Source organism: Plutella xylostella, chromosome 23 (assembly GCF_932276165.1).
Source record: "Plutella xylostella chromosome 23, ilPluXylo3.1, whole genome shotgun sequence".
Taxonomy (NCBI): Eukaryota; Metazoa; Arthropoda; class Insecta; order Lepidoptera; family Plutellidae; genus Plutella; species Plutella xylostella.
Genome location: NC_064003.1, coordinates 5,861,794 through 5,888,189, shown reverse-complemented (window position 1 = coordinate 5,888,189; position 26,396 = coordinate 5,861,794). Strand labels below are relative to the sequence as shown.

General features: G+C 36.0%; 1 protein-coding gene across 1 annotated transcript in view; it reads right to left on the bottom strand.

Moving 5' to 3' along the window:
• Positions 1-21,223, bottom strand: part of LOC119692626 — a 29,166-nt gene extending 7,943 nt beyond the window's left edge. The window contains exons 1-3 of the mRNA XM_038113785.2: positions 21,118-21,223; positions 7,687-7,816; positions 1,267-1,412 (exon numbers count right to left, since the gene is read on the bottom strand). Of these exons, the coding sequence (XP_037969713.2) occupies positions 1,267-1,412; positions 7,687-7,816; positions 21,118-21,157 (316 nt within the window). The 5' untranslated portion in view covers positions 21,158-21,223. The remainder of the gene's footprint in view (positions 1-1,266; positions 1,413-7,686; positions 7,817-21,117) is intronic.
• Between the last annotated feature and the right edge of the window lie 5,173 nt (positions 21,224-26,396).

Below are 26,396 nucleotides of genomic sequence, written 5' to 3'. Positions count from 1 at the left end.
TTCTATTCTATTATCTGTGGGGGTGTAAGAACCTGCACCTGGCTCTCTTGAATGGAACCATTGTGCATATCTCAAAGGTCTAAACCCCTTTATCTAAACTATCGAATAAGAGTATAAAAATATATGCATATTCCCTAATATTTGGGCACACGGCTCTCGACTTTTCAATAGTCTTTGCTGTCCTTTTCCGCAGCTGGCCACAGTTTACTCGTTCATACTGCGTAATAAATTTAATGTGTCCAGTTCTTCTGATTACGAGAATTCTTCCATAACTTAATTTAGAAAAAAATAACAACTTTTGAAATATACTAACGACTGCCATTATAACCTAAAAGTAGAAAGAGCAACTTGTGTCATGTTCATGTCATAATACTTACAATACAAATTTAATTTTATTGTGTTGCAATATGCGTATTTGAGTGGCTCGTTGACTAGCGAATGGCTGTTTACGCCTCATTACAATAGAACAACTAGTGGCAGCCCATACACTACCAACAAAAAATATAAAAAGTCCTACACTTTGCAAACAAACAAGCATATCAAACAAGAAGTGGAGAGGTTATAGGAGGCTAGGATCTACTCGTATTGGAAGAATTTTTATGTGATCCATCGTATCTGATCACAACGAGCATCACAAATACTCGGTGACATTAACATTTCTTTGTTTACACTTGACATTTATTTAACTATACGCAAACGCAAAGAAGTTATTATTCTGAGATTGATATATAAAGAATTATGACGTCACATCCGCCCTAAGAAAATGGGTGACGTTTCTCGGAAGTTAGAATTTACCGAAGTTTTTTTGTACTTTTCAACTTCATTTACTTGCTCAAAAATAAATTATAATCAAAAATAATGATGGAGTCGTAGTTATGAAACAACAAAGTTTATTATAAATAATATTTGACCTTTATTTGAACCACTTGCATATTCCCTATTCCTATAATACACCGTTTGTTTTATTTTTAGTTTTTTTAGCGTGATGGGTATTCTATTTAAAAAGTCTTAGCCAGTAACTAAGTAGTCAGAAAAATAAACTAAAGTATATATTTGTTGTTACCAAAATACATTTCTGAAAACCGCATCCAAAAACAGTTCAGCCAAACTCCAGGTAAACGCATACGCAAACGCACAAACTGAAACCTACCAGTTTGACCTGTCTGTATGTTTGTGCGCGATTCCCTAGCCTTTCACTGGTCCGATTTCGATGCGGTTTTCACCTCACTAAACCTGGTTAAAAACCCACCAATAAACCGGCCGTACCTTTCCTCAACGCAGTCTCATTGGTGCACAGGAAGCGCATGAGAGCGCGCGCGCCCCCGATCTGCTGCTGCACCAGCCGTTGCCCGTCGCCCGGCAGGCAGCGCTTGATCCACGCGTCCATGCACACCATGCCCGTTTGGTAGGCCCTGAGGGAGAGAATGAGCGTAAAGTATTTGATTAAATCCTAAATTAAATTTAATGTCTGACGACCTTTTGTAAGTAGAACTTTTTCATTGCTCGTGAGTTTTGATTGGGCGTAGCAACGGCTACAGTTGTTTAGTGTCTTGTTGTGTAACGCAAAGTTCAAGACATCGACTGCAGCCATAGAACAACGCGGACTCGGGTATACTCAATGACTGCAGCCGACCGCTTAAACTCGATGCACCCGAGTCCGCGTTGTTCTATAACTTGATGTCATGATTGCATGAAGTCGAACGTAAAACTGCATGCAGTTAAATAATGTTTAAAGCGATTCAGTCCCTCTGATGATACACTAAGCTGGCCCTGACTGCACGGCATCATTTATCTGCGTAGATAAACTTGTGTAAAGCACGTCCCACCAATGAAATAGCCGTAGCGGGAATTGAGTTAACCTTTAAAGTAACCAGAATCAAAAAAAACTGCATTAAAATTAGTCAAGTCTTGTCGTAGCTAGTTTTGGGGAGGTATGTTAGGATGCTGGCAGCTCTGTCGGTAGCACGCCGCGCATACAAAGCATGGAATTCGATTACTCGCTTTGATCACACGACACTGCGAATGAAGAGCAGACCTATTTCCATCTTTCGGGTTAATTAAAGACTCGAAAGATATTATTTTCACCCGGGAATCGAAAATCTTAAAACAACCAACACTGCTACCTACTTACCTAACTGCAGCTGTCATAAAAAAACAAAGTACCTACTTAAAAGGACAAAAAAAGGATTTCATTCTAAACTGGTCAATAAAAAAGGATGTTGAACAATGAATATCCATACACATAAATATAAACAAGCGGTCCGAACTGTGGTTTGCGGGCTTGGAATTGCCTCAATAAGGTTTTACATGGAAATTTCGGGCCAATTTATTATTCTTTTGATACGTTTTTTCATGACTGGGAAACCAAATTTCAATCAAATCCTGTTTGGGCAAAAACACTTCTTCTAATAAGGTACTTATGTTTTTAGATTTTTATATCAATGTATAAATTGATTACATACTTTTGAACTAGAATACTTACCAAACTAAACAGATTTTAATGAAATATCATTCAAATCGGTCCAACCATTTTGAAGTTACGTGGCGAGAAATACAAACTTTTTTAGTCACGGGTTAAATACCTACGCGTCTCTCCTTTCGGTGGCAAATCTAAAAGCAAACGACCCCTGTTTTAAGAGAAGTAATATTGGAGGCAGAATTTCACACAGTAACAGGGAAGTTTACACCTACGGTGAAAATACACAAGGTCTTTATTGGAATAAGGCCAATACAGTAACAAAACTCTGTTCCGAAAGTCCCGAAACAAAAGCTTTGTAAAAAAAGGAAAGTACCTACATAGTCAAGGGTGTTGTCAACTCTGAGGTGAAATTGGAAAAATAATGAAACACTAGTGACTACATAGTTTGAACATCGCTTGGTCGGATTGTATTGTATTTTTACGTTTTGCTTCCGAAAAACTAACGATTCGCTACCAACCGATGCAAAGTGCTATCAAGAATTTGATTGTAGCTTTTAACTTCAATGCTCTGTTTGTGTACTCAATATAGAAGTACACCAGCTATTCAGAATTATAATATTTTACACGAGTATATAAAACGCTTTCAACTTTTATATTTTTGCACGAGTAGGTACCAATTAAGTCGGTACTCAGTACTAGGCACTTGTTAAAAATCCTTTGACATTCCCTCTACATACGGAGAACTAGAAGTATAACTTTTAGCGGAAATCGCACGCTTACTTATGTATTTATACGTCATAATATTTAGTTACAAAAAAAACTCATAGTGGTTAGCAATAAATAATCCTTAACTATGTTTTTTTACGTGTGTAGCCGAGTTTTTTTAAATAAACACACTTTTAACGTCTCGGCTTTAAATAATATTAAAATCTTATAAATAAGATTGGCTCCGATGCCGATGGAGAAACTAAGCACTTCAATGTACAATGTACAATGTTCAATTCAGAGACATTGTTAGTATGAGAGGGGGGTCAGGTTTATCTGCAACTGACCGTACATCATAGTTATTTTCTGTTAACTGAGTAATGTTTTGAACAACTACGGATATAAAATAGAGACCTATGGAAAATTTAATTTATTTTGTGCTATGTAGATACTCATTTAACTCCTCTCCTTATACCTAGGTCAATCTATGTCCTAGTCAAGAGAGCAGTACGCCAGTATTAGTGCTTTCATTTATAGTATGCAAATACAATCTTGATTTGGCATTGATAACTAGACTTCGTGGCTGATTCTATTATTCTATAGGAGGAAAACTTAAGACTGTGTGCCCAGTAAGTAAACTCCGCCTTCGATTGAGTTAGCGGCGCGCGGGCCCGGTTTGTAATGCCGAGTGTTCACAGTTTGCTAGTTTTGCGCTCACTCTACGCTTGCAGTGCGCCTAGCAATGGGCGAGCAGTTTTCTTACTGGGAACGTAACCTTAAAGTTGTCTAGGATGTCATTTCTTGATTATTTTAATATTATGATTCGTCATTAAAGTACCTATGCAAATACAATATTAAAGTTCTTTAATTACGGACTATTTTCATTGCCAATTTGTGTTGCCATTGCCAGATTTAGTTGTAAGCCTTTAATTGAGCATACATTTACCAGCATGCCCAATTACTTATGGAACTCGAAATAACATTATCTACAATAAATATAATAATGTTACATTTCGGTAATTGTTCAATCGTATACACACATGTGATACGATATGGCAGGAGAAGTGAGATATTGTATTTATTACTCTCGACACAATAAGTACAACAGCGGTACGTAAGATAATTACATCCAATTTATTGGTTATCGAGAACTCAGAGAGATGCGGTCTATCTCTTAGCTTGAGCAGTAAACATGTTAAAAGCAGTGTAACATCTAGAAAGTCTGCTATGGTATGGCAAAATGGTAAACAATGGCAATTGTATTAAGAAACCATTTCGAGCAACCCCGGCAACAAGCGTTTTTTTTTCTTTATTTCATATATAGTTATTGTAAAATACACAGAATACATTGTGAAAATGTGTATGTATATAAAATGGATCCATATCTTAAGTCGTCACTGTGTGCTTAAGCCTAACTAATCACTCTGGTTCTGATTGCTTAAATTAATTAATAAATGAAGTGGATCAACAGAGCGCCTATCTCAGCTATTGCAATACCCAGGCTTGCTGCTCCAATTTACACGGGAGCTGGGCTGGCTGGGCTGAAATTAAGGGGATATGTATAAAGGTTCTACTCGAGAGAGCCACTCACAAGAGCTTTGCCCCCTCTCAGAATAGAATAGATTTCTTTAAGTAGGTAAATGGGATAATCTTCAGTCATTCGACACTTATCAGTCATCACAGAAATGAGATTATCTATCAATCAATATACATACACCGTGATAATTAAATTTATTAAATATCTATAAGCCCTATAGTATGCCCTAGTTCCCAAATCTCATAATATGCCTTACTACAGACGATCCTTCCCAGTATCCTCCTACCGCTGTTTCTAATTTACTCTCACTTAGGTAAATAATATTACCGGGGACTAATACTCGCTAAGTGAGCACTTCAATATGTTTAATATAATTTACCTTCCCAAATAATATACAATTATTGAGGCGGCGTACAATACATTCTTGTCACTTAATTGTTTGTTTCGTAAGTAAGTGGTTTCCAAGTCAACATTATGAACAATATAAGGCTTTTAGGCTTTTATACGAACACATCTAAAAGTACATCGCTATTCATGATTAAACTAAATAACTTTAAATAACTAACTCTAGCAAAAATTTTAGATAGAGAGTGAAGTTTTTACAAGACGAATAAAATTTTAATATTCACATTGATATTCGAGGTAACATCAATGGTAAAATTTAATAATGCAAATGGGTTGATTTATTATTATTTCTGACAGAATTAGCTAGCAGGTCAACAAAACTATACTTCACTCTAAAAGGTCTTCTAATAAAGCAAGCGACACGTGTGTACCACTTGCGGTGTCGGGTAACTACAAAGGGTTACGCTGTTAAGACTGTAAAGTTGAATAATAAAACAGTCCGCTGAGCTGAGATTCAACAGACTTTGTCTCTGCGTCGTCGTTAATCCTATTGTCTCCATTTTACTACGTATGTTGTGTAACTTGGGTCGAAATAGTCACTTTCGTATCGTTCAAACGGAATTAATTTGAATGTTTGCACCCGGTGTCGAACTCCACAGTCGCTTCATTTTAAGTAATCAATTTATCATGTTATATTAGGAAATATGTACCCAGTATGATACAAAGTTATATTGACTAGTGAAAATGTGCTATTATTTTATTGAGAATTTCGTTAAAACGGAGGATCCGATGCAACGTGTCAACGTGATCAACTGGCAATGAATGGACGTCTACTCAATGGCCACGTGTGTCATTAACTGATACTAGCTGTCTCTAACTGTCAATGTGTGTCTACTAACGGTAACCATGTCTTGTGTGTATATTAACTTGAAATGTGAATCTACTAACTGACAACGGGTCTACTAACATTTAGGTCCTTACATATGAAATTGGCGTTTTGTCGTACTGGCCACTTTGATCTCAAATATTACCTTTATGGTTAGGAATTCCAAATTCAAATTCATACAGCTATTTACTCATCCATTTGTGTTTCAAACCTCCTAATTCATTTGTTTTTTCTTCTTTTGTTTTTTTCTTTGTGTCACTCTGTTTACAAAATGGAAAACTTGAAATATCGCGTTATTTACGAGTATGAGTTCCACCGTGGCACCAGTGCTGCAGAAACGGCTCGAAGGATTAATGATGTGTATGGTGACGGTGTCGCAAAAGAAAACACAGTGCGTTTTTGGTTCCAACGTTTTCGTTCTGGAAATTTCGACCTGCAGAACAAGCCTCGTGGACGGCCGGAGACCAAAGTTGATAATGAAGAATTGAAGGCTATTGTGGAAGCGGATCCAACCAAAACCACGTCCGAGTTAGCTGCAGGCTCCGGTGTTAGTGATAAAACTATTCTAATCCACTTGAAGCAAATTGGGAAGGTGAAAAAGCTTGAAAGGTGGGTACCTCATGAATTGAGTGAAGCAAACCGACAAACGCGCGTCGACTGCTGCGTTACTTACGTTACTCAACCGGCACAATAATGAAGGAATTTTAAATCTAATCATTACCTGTGATGAAAAGTGGATCCTCTACGATAATCGGAAGCGCTCATCGCAATGGCTGAACCCTGGCGAACCAGCCAAATCCTGCCCTAAGCGAAAATTTACTAAAAAAAAGTTGCTTGTAAGTGTTTGGTGGACTAGTGCCGGTGTCGTTCACTACAGCTTTCTTAAATCTGGCCAGACGATTACGGCAGATATCTATTGTCAGCAACTGCAAACCATGATGGAAAAGCTAGCTGCTAAACAACCGAGGCTGGTCAATCGCTCTAGGCCACTGCTGCTTCAGGACAACGCTAGACCACACACTGCACAACAGACGGCTACCAAATTAGAGGAGCTTCAATTAGAATGTCTTAGACATCCACCGTACTCTCCGGACCTTGTTCCAACAGATTACAATTTTTTTCGCAGTTTGGATAACTACTTGCAAGGAAAAAAATTCAACTCCGATGGGGCAGTCCAAACCGCCTTCAAAGATTTTATTGATTCCCGCCCGAATGGTTTTTTAGTAAGGGGATCAATGAACTACCTATGAGATGGCAAAAGTGCATACATAGCAATGGTACATACTTTGATTAATTTAATAGTTATATTTCATTTAAAAAAAAAACGACTTTATGTTCCTCCTATAGAAAACGCCAATTTCATATGTAAGGACCTAATATTATGCTCACGACTGTAATCCCCGAAGGGGTAGTCAGAGGTGTCTACTAATTGGCTATGTATTTCTAATGCCAATAATAATCTACTAACTGGTTCTGTTACGGCAGGGCGACGAGCTAAGTGCATCGAGTTTGTTGCGGCTGCGTGGCAGGCCAACGGGCGTGCTGTGTGTCTACTGTCAATGTGTCTACTAGCTGTCATTGTGTATACTGACTGGCAGTGCTCGTCGAACTCATCGCAACTGCGCGGCAGGTCGACGGGCGTTCTGTGTGTCTACTGTTAATGTGTCTACTAGCTGTTACCGTATATACTGACTGGCAGTGTGCGTCGAGCTCGTCTCGGCTGCGCGGCAGGCCGACGGGCGTGCTGTGTGTCTACTGGCAATTTGTCTACTAGCTGTCACCGTGTATACTGACTGGCAGTGCGCGTCCAGCTCGTCGCGGCTGCGTGGCAGGCCGACGGGCGTGCGCGGGATCAGCTCGATGCACACCTTCAGCTCGTTCACGTCACAGTTGTCCACCTCGCCGAGCCCCGCGCCGCGGCTGCCTGCCAGCGACAAACAATAATAAAATTACTGGTAAATACAACAATAAACAGGCTGAATACCGTGAAATCAGACAAAGTACAAATATTTTGTTTTTCGCTGTGATATCGCGATACGGGACGCAAAAGGTTTTGTACTACTCGTACGAATTAACTGTGTACCTGGCCAGCAAGAACCAGGGGCCACGCCGGGTATGCCAAAGCTAGTTTATACAGGGTGAGCCTTTCATAGGTGCACATCCCGGAAGTATGTCACAGATCTGTATAATATAAAAATAAAGATAAAAAGTCTTTATTCGATGTCCAGCACCACACACCAAAAAATAGTAACAACATAAATACACAAAAAAACGAAATTAAAATTAAAAGTGAAACAAACAACATCTGGTTTAGTCTGGAGTTTGTGTAGTATAGATGTAGTCTGACTGAATGGCCTTAAAAGGGTTTTTGTATCGCGGATGTGCGGCAAAAAGTAACCTCTATATGTTATGGATTATCACAGGTTACTTTTTATTTTTAAATGTTTTTTTTTTAATTAATTAATAAAATTAAAATGTGAAGTATGAAATATTCTAACGCACTATTTGTTTTATTTAACAATAATCTTTAGCATAAAAATATGTCAAAATGCTCTAAAACACATGCCAGTTAAAATAGTAGTAGTAGAGAATACTCTCTGTACTGTAAATTATTTTGAAACAAAGTGTGTTAATAATAGCTGTCCTGCGTCTATGACTAATGCTGATGTTCTAAATTAATTATTCTGAAATTTCTACTACTCAAATTGAAATTTGGGCACTGGAAAATAATAACCCTAATTATAAATTGATACTGATACTCTATTATATTATGGCATGTTACATTCATGATTACAAACATAAACATTTCATCTGATAGACTTTGGGGGAGTACAAAATTTGATACATTTAGGGTGGCTTGCACCAAAACGTTAATCAAAGTTCAAATGTCAGAGCAAGAGATCATAGATTTAATTTTGATTAACTTTTTGGTGCAAGCCACCACATATTTACATATTAGCGGTAGCTTTGTATAAAATATATCAGCAGGTATATAATTACTTTGTTAAAGCTTAGGTTACATACGTGTTGTGAATTAATGACAAATTTAACTAAATGCTTAATTACCTATATGTAGCATTTATGTAGGTAGATGTTTATAGGTACACTGCCGGGCAATGAAAAAGTTCCACTCACAAAATGCCAACATCAAACAAACCCAATTTTTTCAAAGATTTAATTTATATTGGAACAAAATTACCGATTACCGATTTTAGTTGGTAATATCCTGATGCTCTGTTAAATGTACTTTAATGTTGCAGAAGACGGCATTAAGCTAGCCTTTTCCGTTTAGAAGTAATATGGTGCTTTTCTCAGTGGAACCTTTTCATTGCCCGTGAGTGTAAGTACATAATTTCTACACGAATTTCTAATCACAGATTAACTGATTGTATAATAGGGCTACTTAATTTTATAGTGCGACAAACTTATCTGTTCCGGTGAGACCGAACTAAATTGATCCATATCTTATTACTCACTAATGAATTGTATATTGTAAAAGATTAGATGGGTTTATTAACACCGCAAGAGCAAATTAACAATACGAACAAACTTAAAATCTTATAGAATTAAGAAATATTAAACATTTATGTGAGCTGTCACCGGAACAGATAAGTTTGTGGCACTGTAAGGTCCACTTGCGCAGACCTGGGTTAGCGAATTAACTCGGAGATATTTGACATAAGGAGGGTTAGATTATTAATTTGTCTTGCATCGCTGAAATATGAGCGCTAACCTTGGGATAAACTCTTAAATATTTAACCCCCCAATATTGAAGGGTTAAGACGCTAACCCGGCTTACGTCAAAAGAAAAGGTTTTTATCAATATTCTTGTATTCGTTGGAAATGTTTGATTATGATGATTAACTCATCATTCTTATATTTTTCCACTATCTAGCAAAGTAGCAAATAGTTCCACTTGTGAAATTAAGAGCACAATGGTGTGGTTACATACATAATATATGCTCACGACTATGACTGTAATGTAGTCACTCAGAGGTGACTCACCCACTTTTCGCTGTACATTTTTGTACTCACGTGATAGGTTGCGAGCCGTATCGCCGTTTTTGAAAGAGTACAATGCACTTTAGGGTACACATCTAGATCACGATGTTTTTTTCACCGTAAGAGCTATACATTTTTGGAGATATTGCGTAGAGAAGGTAGAAAATAATACTCAGAGTGGACAGAATAATAATAATTTATTTACAGAAAATAAGCCTACTTATACGCGCGGTGCTAACTTAAATACTCGTGGCGTTGGGAATGCACGGGGACTCGTTCCTTTTCTGCGCTGTCGAAGGCTCTCCTCCCCGAGCTGCCGCGGTGACGGTGGTGGTCGCTGCTGCTGCTTGCTTGAGCTTGCTGAACAGTTATTTTCGGAACTCCCTCTTTGTTTCCAGAAACAGCTCTTTTCAGGGCTATCTTTGCTGTTATCTAAAGCACAACTTGCAACCGCGATGTGTTCAATAAAATCAATACTTGCTGTTGTTATTGGTTCAGTATTGCTTGCTGGTACGGTTAGATTGAAGAGAGCTGCTTATGATAAGGTTCTTGAACGTTTTGTGGTAAGTAGAATGTGTGGTAGTAAGTTGCCACACATTGTACTTAAATTCCAAAGAACTCATTGGTATGTCTGCGCTAGGATCAAAAACACGCATCTTTTGTGTAAGAAGCGAGCGCTTACCCGACTGAGCTACCGCCGCTTCTTTTAAATTTTTTATAATTTTCGCAATGTATATCTACAAGGAAATCACAAATATGACACTTTGTTTGTAAACCAAATACAAATTACTGACAGATTGCGAAAATGGAAATAGAGAGAGATAGTTTTATCCACCTCACGGGTGAAAACGAGATAGAAGACAATGTTTTTTTACGGCAATAGAAACTTGGTCCCTTTCAGCCTGGAACGGGACATAGATTCACAGAGTGCAAAAAGAAACGTCAGGTTAGCTAACTCAGGGTTATTTTCCATTAGCGCAATCAAAAGTCCGGGTTAAAATTTTACAAAGTTAACCCTGAGTTAGTTACCTCTGAGTTTATATTTTTAACCCTGTGATCCACGCAAGTGGGCCTAATTGTGTGAAATTTCCACTCAGAGATAACTGTCAGTTTAGAAATTGTTATTTTTGTTTTAATTCAATCATTATAAGGTAGGTATAATAATTGGATTGCGGCTATCAAATTGGTCCTGACTACGACCACAAATATATATACTATTTTGAACATTGTGGTATGCGCTTCATACATATACTGATTGGAAAGTCGATGTATTCCTTCAAATGGGTTATAGACGAAGGCATTTCCAGTCGATTGAACTCCATAATGCATTATCCGAAAGTCAACCGGTCAATTCAATGGTTATATAAAAATTATGTAAGGAATAATTCTGAGGCTGTCGCGACAGTATATTTGTACTAGAAAGTGACAGCAACAATTTTATTCTGCAGATAACATTTCATCAGAAAAATCTGCCCTTAGACAGTTAATGTCCGAAAACTGTAATGTCCCATGCTCGACGTGTGCGCGTAAAAGCATCGGTCCTGCGCCTAACTCTCCCCAGTCGTGCTGGTTATCCATCCCATTGAGTTCTGAGAGTGACGCTGGCTCCACATGTTGGCCCCAATACTGGCCCCAACGCTATTCAACGCGTTTCAAAGCCTATAACTAAAATATTCGAACTATCTAAACCATAAGCTATAGATAAAGGTGTATACAGAGTGCTAAAAAGGGTATAGTTAATCGACAAGAGTACACTGATTTTAAACTATTTTTAATCATCCACTTTTAAAAAAAATAGTTTTTTTTAATTGTTTATAGAAACTTTGTTTGTCGCCTGTTTTTTTTCTATGAGCAGTGCTTATTTTTGCTAATTTTTTACTGATTTATTGACAGTTCAGATTAATTTTCCGGCCACGTAGCAATCAACTTGCAGCTGCTCTGCCAACTGGATCCCGAGAGCAATAGGCTGGCATTGAATATTTTACGAAACGAAACGGCAGATTTTTAGTCAGTCGCCAATTGAATAGACGGCGCACGTAACGAGTTGTTAATTGCGTGTTACAGTGAACAAAAAACTAGCAAACTTAGAACACTCCATCAAAATATAATGGAAGGACATACTAAAACCACTACTCCGCTTACTCAGCCAACGGTACTCTTTACCTATTGGAGCCACAGCTTTACTCTATGAGGTAAATATTGTCAAATTCGTTGTAAAAACATAACGGTGAAATAAATTAAAATATTCTGTCGGAGCTAAAATTAAATTAAAATTTTATAACTGGTATGCAGTGGTTATAGAGTGGTTGCGTTACAATTTTCCCTTTGATACGTTGACGCATATGACACACTCAATTAAAAATTGTGGATTTAAATTTAAAAGTAACTGAAATTATAATTATGCTTTCATAGAAATGTTTTTATTCATCGAAAGCTTTTAGTGAATAAATAGCTTTTAAAATACTCTATAGCAAAATCCAAAGCTGGAATAGCTGGACTGGGCTGGACTATGTCACTGTAGCAAAAGGATTTGAGTTCGTTAGTCAATGAAGTGTGTGATAGACATACGAGTAAGTACGCCGTACTGGCTCGACGACTTTTTTCGCTCATTTGTCACCTTCAATTCGCTTTCTTCACTTAACTTATAAACAAAAACGAAAAAAAATAATCAATTTCATTTCATTTCACGAAAAAAAATATTCGTCGAGCTATAAGTACGTGTACTTATTCTTATACTCATACGGGAGTTTTAGATTAGACATAAATGTCATATTTTTTTTCTTTACTTCGCTGTCATCCAAGTTAAAATGTAATAATGATGTGTAAGCTGAGGCTGTAATTTCTATTTTTATCCCTAATATATTTTAATAGTTTTGTACATTGTCACCAACTTGAATATTTTTAGGTTAATAATAATTAGACGAATTATTAAACCTCTTGTAATGAACAGTAATAGTCAAAACGCTTTTAGTATTAAATAGACAAATGTGATTGTACTTAATTGTAAACTGTGCAACAAAGGTTTAAATAAATGTTGAATGAAATATGAATGCAACTGTCATTTAAAACAAATTTAATAGCAAAGTTACAATTTGAATTAAATTAAAGTGATATAAATATTTATATCGCCGTTACGTGAATATGAATTGTAGCGCCCCACGGGAGAAGCCTAAATGGACGATGATGGAAAAACCTATATTTATAAAATCATTTAAGTATCTGCATTACATGCCATTTGGGCACGTAGACTCGTTGTAAGGAGTAGGTAGGACCTTAAAATTTCCCTCCCTAATGATACCTGCGGCAGCTGCATATAGGTATAACGTAAATTTAATAGAGCACAAATTCATCAATTCCATTTCAAATTAGACTATTGTCTTGGTGTATTTGAATCTTAAATAATCTGTAATCGCGTAAAAGGAGAACCTATACAATAAACACACTTTTTACTTAATAATTAAGAAAAAAAATGCGGATTTGTAATTAAACAAGTAAAAGTACCTATTTGATATATCAGAAACACAAAAATAAAACATCACTTGGTATATAATATAAAATTTTCAACAGCTAGGTCTTCTGGATATAAAATTATAATATGAATCTTCTCCTCAATTTAATATCCGGCACAAGATGAGCTTTAAGGAAGTGAATATTTTTAACTTATCCTTCTTTTACTAAAATTGGAATTTGACAATTTGTAGCTTCTTGGGTCCGTTTATATCTACAGATATGACTTTTCATGCGACAAAGTACCTACACTCGCCAACAATGAAAAAGTTCCAGTCACGTGGCAGTTGGCACCAAATTACAAAAATTAGTAACTAAATTATTAACATTATTACACTAATTTTAGTTGTTAAAAAAATGATATATTTTATAATTATAAGATTTATAAATGCCCTGATTGTTTTTCTGTGAAGTAATTAATAGAGGATTATCTGGTTTAAACGTTTTAATCACTTACTCGTTAAACACTTGCGCTTGAAATTATATTTCATTAATTATTAATACCTTTTCGGGGTATAAATTAATAAAAAGACCTTAATTATTCCGGTAAGCGCTTTCCAAGCTTCCAGCTTTCTTTCTGTTTATAGCCTAACCGCCTAATCCATAATATCCCATAGCCATTAGCCCATAGCATTGGACTACGACAAGTTGCAATATACAAGTATTATCTCAGCAGAATAGGATAGAAGAAAGTTCATCTTTTCATGCACTCAGTGGTTGTTGTGTGTTATATATAAGTTTTTTTTGCACTCCCATACAATTTACTCCCTGTACCTCGCGCAGGTTGACTGGTAGAAAATGCTTTTAGCATTAAGTCCACCTGATTGTACATAATTAATTTTGTATATTGTGCAATAAAGAATAAATAAATAAATACTACGGCGTAGTAGGCTACGGCGTAGCAAATACTACGGCACGGCGTAGCAAATTGAAACTTTTGAAATCGATTCTACTCGTTTTTTACCCGACTGCCGAAGGAGGAGGGTAATGTTTTTCGATTGTATGTTTGTATGTATGTATGTATGTATGTTTGTCTGTTTCTTTGTTCCCTTCTGTAGCCTAAACGGCTTGACAGATATTGATATATGAGGTGTCGTTAGAAGCGTATTGATTGCGCGATGGTTATAGGTTATGTGACGTTACATTAAAATATATAGCGCCCTCTAGAGGACATAAAGTGATGATCGAAAAAAAAATATTTTTCCAACTATGCCATGTGGGGTATCAAATGAAAGGGCTTGATTAGCAAATTATAAAAATATGCATATTGTATTGTATTTAAATCACAACGCCAATATAATTGAAATAAAAAAAATTCATAAACTAAAACCTCAGTAGTCGGGCTTTAGTTTATGAACATTTTTTACAAAATTTCATAAAATAAAAGCAACTAAAAAGTTACAAATAAAAAATATATGATTATAAACAAACAAAAAACCCGACTGCACGCTAAAAAGATGAAAACAAGCCCCAATGTTAATGGAAAGTATCGCAGGCGGGGACCATATAGAACGCCACACAAGGTATATCTACCTAAGTACTCGTATCTAAGTAACATTCAGCTAAATCTAAATGGTGAAACCTCTGCTGGTCCCCTTTTTTATCTTTTTAGCGTGCAGTCGGGTTTTTTGTTTGTTTATAATTATATATTTTTTTTATTAAGTATTACAACTATTTATGGTATTAGTAGAATTTAAATAAGTACTAACTTTCTCTTCATACACTTTTTCATTTGATACAACTTTCAAGAAATAAGTACTTAATTCATATTATATTCAATGTTTATAAAAACATTTAGAAGCTGTAACATACATATTTTATCAGCTGTTCAACTTCGTTCAGTCGGAAACTGGACATGAGCTGGTATACACTATAATAGTAGGTGTCGGAGCAGTGGCGAGGTGGACAAAGCATCGTGGACTATTGTCCAATATTCTACCCAATACTCGCAAAGACTTCTTATATAAACTGAGGTAGACGCGACGTATTAAGCAAATCATTACTGAAAAGCGATAACGAAACACATACTACCAAAACTGTTATTCCTTTAACAGTGCGGGATGGCCACATTTGACATCAATAAGAGCGAAAGAAACGGCAAGAAAAGAATAGTACTAATTATGTCAATTCAAAGGCACAAATTCATATTTTAGAGCTGTCATCCTTTAATTCTTTGTTCAAATTCGAATTTCGTTTCCGTAAATCTCATTTTTGATATCTAAATTATTGCATCTTGACACGTTAAAAAATGTTTTTATCTTTGAGAATCAATGAAAAAATCCCATTGTTGTAGCGCTTCAACTTTCGTCGCAATTCTCCCGTCTACCTCAGTTTATATGTACATATAAGAAGTCTTTGAATATCTGACACCCGCCGCACCCGGGCTGCCCCCGCCGCGGTCTACGTTCAATAACAATGCTGGTCAAAATCATTTTAAGAGTTATTAAAATATTTATGTTACATCAATCATTATATATTTATTTAGTATATGTAATGTTAAAATAGTGTACCACAGCTACCTCTAATCCTATTTTCTAAATTTTTATGACTCTCTTCCATCCAATGGTAGAGAAGGCTATAGTCAATAAGGCCGCCTTTTTGTACTGTTCTTATTTTTAAGTTTTATTTTGTTTTGTTTCTATTTTTGGTGCAAATAAAAAGGATTGTATTGTATTGTATATTTTACTTATTATATGCATTTATAAAAAAAAAAGTTTTCAAGTGGGAATGAAAAAAAAAGTTGTTTTAGGCCAGGGTGACAACTTCTTATATTCAATAAAATATTATACAGCTGTTTACCTGTGACTCACGCTTACGAGAGACAGTAACATACATTCATTCTTACATACATTCTATTCTATTCTATTCTATTCTATTCTCTGTGGGGGTGTAAGTACCTGCACCTGGCTCTCTCGAGTGGAACCTTTGTGCATATCCCCAAGGTCTAAACTGCCTTCCTAATGTGCTAGATCTAGATATGCAGGTTTCCTCACGATGTTTTCCTTTACCGTAAGAGCGATGGTATACATTGTACTTAAGTTAAAAGAACTCATTGGTAGGTACATGTCAGCGTCGGGATTCGAACCCGCATCTCTTGATTCAGAAGCGGGCGCTCACCCGACTGAGCTACCACCGCTCTTACATACATTTTTTTACGTGTATTACCTATATTAGTAAGCTCTGGTATGTTCATTCTATTTCGTGAAGGGATTTAAAGGCCTTTACCCGTTAACGTTCGAAGTGTTAACACTTTATACACGAAGCTGATTGGAACCTTTGAAAGTCTTAACGGTTTAGTAACCCTCTAATCTTAGAACATTGCTTACCTAGATGGTCTACTTCAGATTGGAAGATTCACAAACATTGTATTTTTATTATACTTAGATGTGATCTATTCTATTCTATTCTATTCTCTGTGGGGGTGTAAGTACCTGCACCTGGCTCTCTCGAGTGGAACCTTTGTGCATATCCCCAAGGTCTAAACTGCCTTCCTAAGCTTGGACCATTTCCCACCGGACTGGTCCACTACGAGTTGGTGGGTTCACACACCTAGATGTGCTAGATCTAGATATGCAGGTTTCCTCACGATGTTTTCCTTCACCGTATATAAGAGCGATGGTATACATTGTACTTAAGTTAAAAGAACTCATTGGTACATGTCAGCGCCGGGATTCGAACCCGCATCTCTTGCGTGAGAAGCGGGCGCTTACCCGACTGAGCTACCACCGCTCCAGATGTGATCAACTTACCATTTGTTTCTTTATCGTAGTGTCTTAGGCAAACCCACATCAATCAAAGATTACATTGGCACAACGTCAAAGAAATAGTAAATCTTTAGCGGGTATTTATATTTTTAGATACTAACTTCTAATCACATACAATCATAATAACATATACCGCAGGGAAATGACAATAATTGCTAATATCTCAAGTTGCTAAATTTCTAAAAGGCGTAAAATAATAATAGTTTTAAGATGACATCCTGATCCCGAGTCACCCTCCTGCGGTTTACCATTCCATTTTTGCAACACCCTGTACCTATATTAAACCGTTGACCAACATTCGGTTTATCAGAGAAAGTAAACGGGCCGATGAAGCCGCATTAACTGGTATTAAAAGTAATTTCATTTTAAATCCTCTTATTTTAATCACAGTAAATTGGGTTATTCTGCAGAATACACTTTATGTAAATCATACGTATCGAAGGATCAGTTATTTATCCAGAGCCATGTTGACTGTGAGGGCAGTCCGATATTGTAGTCAAAAGTTGACCGGTACAGGCACCAGGTGCCTCTTATATCCTTCAATAGTACCTATGCAGAAATAATAAATCATGTAAAAAAACAGTGACTTTATTTTATTGGAATCCCAACCCATTTCCTTTGTTTGCTATTACTTATCTATTATGTAGAGGGTATATATTCATTTTTTATTTGATTTTTTACTAGCGTGGTTGACGATTTTACGAGATCGATTAGGCCAAACATTATTTCATGCCACCATTATTTCACCCACTGAGCATTATTTAATCATTTACCGCTATAATTTCACAGAGTTCACAGCTGTGTGTCTATACAAAGAACAATCCAGTAAGGTGTACGCAAACTTTAAATATTTCTTCACGATTTCGGATTCAGAATTAGTAAGTTCTATTCATTAACGAAACCATCTTCCCTAATCTAGTAATAATATAGTCACGTCACAGGCTCATTTCCGTGAAAATGCACCATTTATAATATGATAAAATATCTATTGTGTCGTTGCCTACCCAAAGCCTTGTAAATTCGTGTCGAGTTACACGCTTCGAGACGCAACTTATTTCCGCTTTTACGATGCCATCAGCCAACCGATACCAATATGTCAGGCTTTTCATGAGCTACCCAGATTTTCCTAAAACAAAACCTCCGAATAAGTACGACCATTTTGGTTCCCAAATTGAATCGTAAAAGAAATAATGACATTGGCATCTGCAAACGTTTAATTTGATGTCGTAATTTGTTATTGTTACGAGTTGTATGTACGAGTAGTAGGTAAATATGTCAATTTAGTCTTTCTTCTATCCGAATATTTTGGGTACGGACAATTAATGTTATTTATTGGATATGATTTATTTATATTTTGTTATAATATGAGCCAGACCGCTTACTTCTTATCGTGTTGGTGCTAGGATATGATTTGTCATCATAGTAAAGCATTAGTAAAAGGATAAACAAGGGATTAACCTGTCAGATTATTTGTCAGACACTGACGGCCCAAGATGCGGCGGACGCTAAGATTAAGCATTTAAAAACAAGATTTTGTGTCACATTCACATAATAAAAACAAAGTTACACTTATTATTTCACAAGTGAGAGATAGCAAGCTTTAACAATTTCGTATGCTATTATTAAAATCCTTTATTTCAATAGTTTTTTTATTTAATGTAAAACTGGACACCGGAATGCATCATACGTTTTACTTTGTTTTTTTTTCAGAATATTTTTAAAGAACAAAACTTATTTGGGATAACGACCCTTTGCCCTACCCTTGCAATATTAGCTCAAGTATCCGTAAAAAGCTCTTACTAACAGACAAATCAACGTTGTCCATTTAGCAATATGTGAAGCTTCAATGAATATCATTTTATTCTGCTCTTAAGAAAAACTTATTCTCGTTGTAAGTATCGTGGACTCATTTTCACATCCATAATCGGATACGAAGACAATCTAACTCCTCTTTCGAATTTGACTTGACACTAATTACTTCCGAAGTGTTACTTCGTCCGTTGTCAAAAGGAGTTCGCGATAACACCCCGGACTGTCTCTTTGAGGAAGTCGCTAACAATGAACCTGTAAGTAGGTATTAGCATTAAAATACAAGATGAACGAGTAATTATTACGGAGTACTGTATTGATAAGGCCGCGGACAACGTTAACATGAGTCTAAGTTTTGATGGCAAGCCTTACCACAAAAACTTAGACAGTATATTTAACAGATGTTTAGCGCTGTCAAACGCCTACAAAATCTGTAAAATTTCGTTTTAAACACTAGTTAAACAGTGTTTAAAGTTTTTTGTGGTAGCATAGAAGGTGTTTAATATTATATTATGTTTTTATTTAGGAAAAATAATAACAAAAAAAAACCTCATTGTAATATTCCTTTGTATATTTGACTTCCATACAGAGTTCTGTTGTTGCGAAGTAAAATGGGTAATTTAACTCAACTTCTTTGCACAAAGTAATAATTTTCTTTATAAACTCCGTTCATTCAATTCTGTAGACCGGGGTTCGCATAGCGTTTTATGTGACAAAAACATACAAAATGCAAAGGGTATATTAAATAACTTTTATTGGTATTTTAAACAGATTAAGTACCTAATATGCTTTTACGTGACTTTAAAATTTATTTAACCCTCTGATTTATCTGAAGGCACCGATGTACCCCATATTTAGTTCATCGGGTTCATCGAACTCTCTATGGGTCTATCACTGATAAATCCACTTTGTTAAATTAATAATAAGATAGAGATTAGTTTGTAAAGAAAAAATATATATTTACAAAATAAATACAATTGTATTAAAGTGATTTTCACACATTTTTACTTTTATTGTACTCTATTTTATTCTGATAGGGGATGAAGTTCCTGTACTTTGCTCTCTCGAGTGGAACCTTTGTAGTTGGACCCTTATTTTCAGCTCAGCCAGCCTAGCTCCCGTGTAAATTGGAGCAGCAAGCCTGCGTGTTGCAATAACTGAGATAGGCCGGAATAAATGACGATACCCTTACACAGGGTAAGGTATTATAAAAGAGGTATACGACTTCCAATATATATTACTTTACTGAATAACTTTTAGAACTTCGAATGTATAATAAGCAGAGCTACCCCAATTTGACTTACCATAGTGTAGTTTTGGCAGAAATACAGACGGAACGACAACCAAGTGAGCCTTAATATACCTCTATAGGTATAATAAGGTTTAAAATAAGTAAGGTTTTTTCGTTTCCGTGTAAATTGGTGATTTTCTGAATGAAACTTTTTCATTGCCCGCGAGTGTATATTGACAGGCGAGAGGATGCTTATGTATTGTTAATTAGTAATGTGTCGGTGGTGGCACGGTGCCGCGGTGCCCGCGGTGGCTGTACACATCACATTTACTCATTTATTCGACATCCGCCCGTTCTCCGGATATTACGGTCCGAATATGCACCCATCCGTGTTAATATTGACTTTTTTATTCAGAAAGTAGGTCTAAAGTTACCTAAAGAGCGGTTTAAAAGTAATACTTTATCCAAAGGTTGTCTGGTAGACATTTCATTGAGCAAAAAGGCCGCCTTTTTTGTACTATTTTATATATAAGTTGTGAATTGTAATGTTGTCTTTAATGGTGCAAAATAAAGAGTATTCTATTCTATTCTATTTTTTACAGCTTTAGGACGACGCTGTTTTTCAATAAGACAATAAATATTTTTGTCAATGTGCCAGCTTTATTTCTTTTTACCAATAAAATTAAGTACTACATTACAAGACATACCTACTGGCCTTAATGCTTTTTACAACTTAATCATATTTTATTCAATTATGCCTAGCATAAGTGCACATACAAATCTTAGGGACAGTTTTTGGACATGCCGGTATCCAACACAATAATTATTGGCTGATGATGATAAATATAAAAATATACCTTACATATTTTTTATAATTATTGGTACTTAAGTATTACTATGACTATAACTTACCCGCTATAAACACAGCACTCAACAAGAAAAGTAGCATCATGGAAACTTGTTAACTAATTTATATAATAAAAAAATCACTTCACATATTTTAACACATACCTAATCGCATTACTGAGAATTAATGAAATTTTGTTTTCAAAAGTTGTTATAGTAGTATTGGATCGCGGGAATTTTACAGTGCGCACGGAATATACGTCCGTCCTCCTTGAGATCTCCGCGTTAACTGAGCAATCGGGACGCGGTCTTAACAGTCAACACCATACTGTGATTATGTGATACTGTTGTTATCAGTAATGTCCACCAACTTTTATTACCTAGGTACTGTGTAACACAGTACCGGATTCTGCTAAGCCGCTTCTGAGTACTTTAGCATCTAAAAGGGCTATAAGCATCGATACTTAAGACACATGCTAATGCTTTCAAAAGGCCTAGGTGAAACTTTGAACATGTTTCTTATGATACCTACTATTTTTTTATGTTTCTCAACTCATAAACATAAGCCCCGAATAGGCTAGTTTATAATTTCACGTGCATGTATAATTTATCAGATTATACATACTATAAGCTCTCGATAAAATTATACATGTACGAGTAATCAGTTCTATTGAATATGTACCTACGTATATTATGTGCCCTAAAACTTTTTTTAGATATAACGTTAATACAAAATGATGATCTGAGAGGGGATGAAAGCATCCCTCTTTCGCGACGTCTGGTTTTAAAATCGCTGTTGTTTTCGTAATCAGCGAACCGAAACAAACGACACCCATGTCGGATTTCAGATTACGTCACACCGTGCTAGGGGTTGGATTTTGTCAAATCCTGAAATACATGTTCAGTCATTACCCGACTACGTTTATTTCAAGGAGTATTTCTTCGAATTATAATAATCTTACTATTTTGGATTCCTCATACACACTTTGGACTCCTATTTCACCCCTTCAGGCGGTGAATTTTAGTTTTTATAGACCATAAAAGAAACCTACGCGATAAATTTTGGGATTCAGACTCAGGAAATTTGGGCTGTGCGTTGATTCTCATTCAGTGATACACTCGCGAACAATAAAAAAGTTCCACTCACAAAATGCTGACACCGAATAAGCCCGATTTTTTCAAATATTAATTTGAAAATGTAAACTTTTTTAGTTGGCAATAGTAATAGAGTTGCACTGTTAAATACTGATGGCGTCATACATTTTTTCCGTTTAGGAGAAATTCAGTGCTTTTGTCACTGGAACTTTTTCATTGCTCGTGAGTGTATATTACAAACGATGCCCTACATCCATTAAATGCTTATTACCGCCCATTCATCCTGTGACCTTCAGATATAAGATTCCCACATGAAGCCAAAGCCAAGCATGCCATAATGAAAAGCCATATAAATATATCTATTACGTACCTACTTCATCACGTCACGAAGGTTTGAGTTTCACTTGTTTGTTGATATTGCTTTCGTTCCATAAGAATTTCGTGATAACAATTTAGCATGACAGCGCATTTAATGATAAGGCCGCCTATTAAAATAGTGCCATGTCATAGATTTCATCAATAAAGTTTGTCTTCCGACACCTCGTTGCAATAATATAAGTTTAGGTGCCTATGTAACTATTAGGGTCAGTTTTTTTTGATCCGTGGTCAACTTTAATTCACGTTTCAAGCATAACAGCTGCATACGTTTTTTTTTATTTTACACTAAAAACTACTATGGTTGCCATTTAATGGAATTATATGAACTAACAAAACAATAGTTTCACACAACATATACAATTATACATGTTACCTAGCGGCTGTATAACTGATCGGTACGTAGTTATACCGACGCAAGGCAATCTCCAAATCGAATACATTGTTATTGTTTGTGTATTGGATTGTTGTACTAGGAAAACAGACGTGAGAGTGAAACGTGCCGTCTGACTGATGCTGAGACTAGGGTCTATTTCACTACCTTCGCCAATAGGTATTACTAGGTTTAACTACCTATGGCACTATACAAACATCCAAAACAAATAAGCATTAGTTATTCTATTTGTAAAGGAAGCCATCATGAGGAAACTTGTACTTACCTACGTCAATTATGTGTGTACCTACGTCTACTCAAAAGTACCTACATTGATTTAGAGATCTAACGGCGAATGTAAATTTTATATAATAATATATGTGACGTACGGTGGCCTGCGCCTAAAAGTATACAGGCGGAGTTTTTAAAATAGCGATCTCAAGCTCACATGCTGCTCAAGCAAATCCACATAAACACCACTGCTACACACATCACACACAACACGTCCCCGGATTTATAACAGATGTAGCTGGTCCCTTCATCATCAGGGAACGCTATTTTAAAAACTCCGCCTGTATACTTTTAGGCGCAGGCCACCGTACCTACCTATATATTAGACTGACAAATATCATACTTAAGAGAGAAAGTCACCACTGATTTTGCTTTCAGAGGTGGCCAACAGTCAGGCTAATAAAGAGTAACTATTATTAGTATGGCTGGTCCATCGCAGCAACTCATTTTTTATCAATTGAATAATGCGGTTTCGTTATTTTGCATAGATACCTAGGTGCTTAATTTGTAACACTATCTACTACCGCAACTTATATTCTTACCTAATAAAGAAAGAAAGAAAGAAAGAAAGAAATAAACATTTATTTGACACACTGAACAATAAAAACAGAAACAAAAAAGAAAAAGAATACTACAAAAAATATATATGAAAAAAAACAGAAAATAATACAATACAAACAAACAAGGACATAAATATGATGTTATGTCAGTATTCAAACTTCATATATTAAATTTAAGGTAGTTATTCATGTCGATAGATAATAAAATGTATATATATCGAATTTGTTCAGCAGTTGTCCCGTGATACCTTCAAAATTTATTTTATTTGCGAGGGAAAATTTTGCTGCCGTTTCAATGTGTTCGTCGTAATATCCAATACGTACCGCGAGGTAAGGGCGCGTGCACATTCAACGGAACTTCCGTCGAGGATATACGTCGATACGAGTACAATTTTATTGCATAGAAACGAAACTCTACGCGGTGGATCGGTAGTTTCGCAGGCAGTTTAATGTAGTTGATTTACCGCAACTGCCGCAACGAAGTTCAGGGGTCACTTTCTAAACCGACGCATTGTCACGCAATTGGAGTCGTGGTTAACGCTACATATTGGTGTTCCGAAGTTTTGGAGCGCTATGTAACATACGTTTTTCGTTAGTTCGTCCATTTAGAGAGTAACCCCATTGCCCGGGAATTTCGTCTCATGTGCCCCCGCCCTTAGCCACCAGACATGTCACAACAGCCACATGTTCCCATTTTGACATTTCCCAGTCGGTGTGGCAGCAGTATGCAGTAGCTACAGAAAACTACCTATTCAATTCAACTGCTCACTTGCATTTTAGTTAATAATAGAGGCCACATTTGATAGATGTCTATGGATTTGATAAGTACTTACTACCTATAGACCTACTAGATGTTACTAACTTATATTACATGTAGATGTAGTATATGATAGTCATACGAAAATGGAGTCGTTCAAATTAATTTAAAATGTCTTTATGTGTTCTGCATCCAGGGCTAGTAGCACGGGGCGCATTTAAGACGTGACATAAGTTTTGCATCGCGCTCACTCACATCGCGGAACAACAAGAGCAAGGGCGACGGAGAACTTTTGTCACGTCTTAAATGCGCCCCGTGCTAGCCCTTCTGGTGTGGCATATTATACAGGGTGACCGTGAAATGTACTTATAGGCAGGGTTACTCAGGAGATCTGTCTAAGCAACTTTAGTTCTATTACTACAGAAAAGTCAGCCAAGCCTTTTAAGATGAAGCAAAGCTCTCGGATACGAGCTAGTCTTATAATAATACCTGAGACATTTATTTCTGAGACGTACGTTTTCCACTCTAGAACATAATACTCCATAGATCATAGAAGGATCGAAACGAGCGAAGTCAAAAGGAAGCAACACATTTACGAAGTAATTAGTGTCAAATTCAATACAATTTTGAATCCGAAAATAACTCAACTTGGTTTAACTTTTAATTTTAATTTCGTTTTTTATTTTATTTTATGTATACTTATGTTATTACTATTTTTGGTGTGTTGCTAGACACCGAATAAAGAGTTTTTTAGCTTTTATCTTTATCTTCAAAATATGTCTAACATTAATTAACGGTAGTCATGTGGTCGAATTTTTCGTAAAGCAGTAAAGTGGTATATAAATACCTAAATATAAGAAGCCCTTGAAAGGTTGAATTAAATTATGGCAAGAACTAGGCAGCCTACCTACCTAACATTGTATTTTTTTACTAGCTTTTTCTAGGAAAGCTTTTAATGCATAATAAGTACATATAAAACCTGAAAAAATCAACTACTGAAAGTAGTTCTTACTTTTCTAACTTTTCCGGGATTAAAACTGTTCCAGAGATTTAGCGGTACCAGGTAGGAGCAGGATTGTTCCTCGAGAGAACATAATGGATTGCCGGAAAGGGCGTAGCCAATGGATTAGGTACAAAAAATACTTTTAAATCTTTTAATCTTCGGATAGAAATCTGGCCAAGTGCGAGTCAGACTCGCGCATAAAATGTTCCCTAGTTATTGTTATGTTGTTATTGTGAATACACTCGCAAGCAATGAAAAAGCTCAGTGACAGAGCACCAAATTACTCTTTAACGGTAATGACTAGGTTTATGAATCTGTCTGCATTATGGAATAACATTAATTTAACAGAGCATACGCAGGTATATTACCAGCTAAAACGTAAAATATTGTGTTATTTTTATATTTATTTATTCACTGGTCGGGAGCGTAGTAGGTACTTATATGACAAGACAAAACTATGCTTTCCAATCTTTCCATACTGTTAGTAAATACTCAAAACTTTAAAATCGCAGTTTTATTCTTTTTTATTATTCCCAAATCGAAATAATGCGGTTTACAGTTACTTAGCGAGTTTCACTTAGTATGTATTGAAATAATTATATGATACACGGACAACCAGAAAATAGCTACACTGTAATCGTTCTCATTTACCCTAAAAACATAATAGAAAGAAGAGGTTACCTACCTTATCTAAAGAACTTAAGCCAATTAAATATTCAACTTTTTCAGAGCAATTAGTAAGTAATTTGATAGTAAAAGGAAATTTTCCAAGTCTTTACACAATAGGTAGGACTTTCCGGACATAAAATAGTTTAGTAAATTACCTATTCATAATATAATAATTAATTAACCCTTGAATGACTGCATAGACTTTACTTTTCCTAATCCATC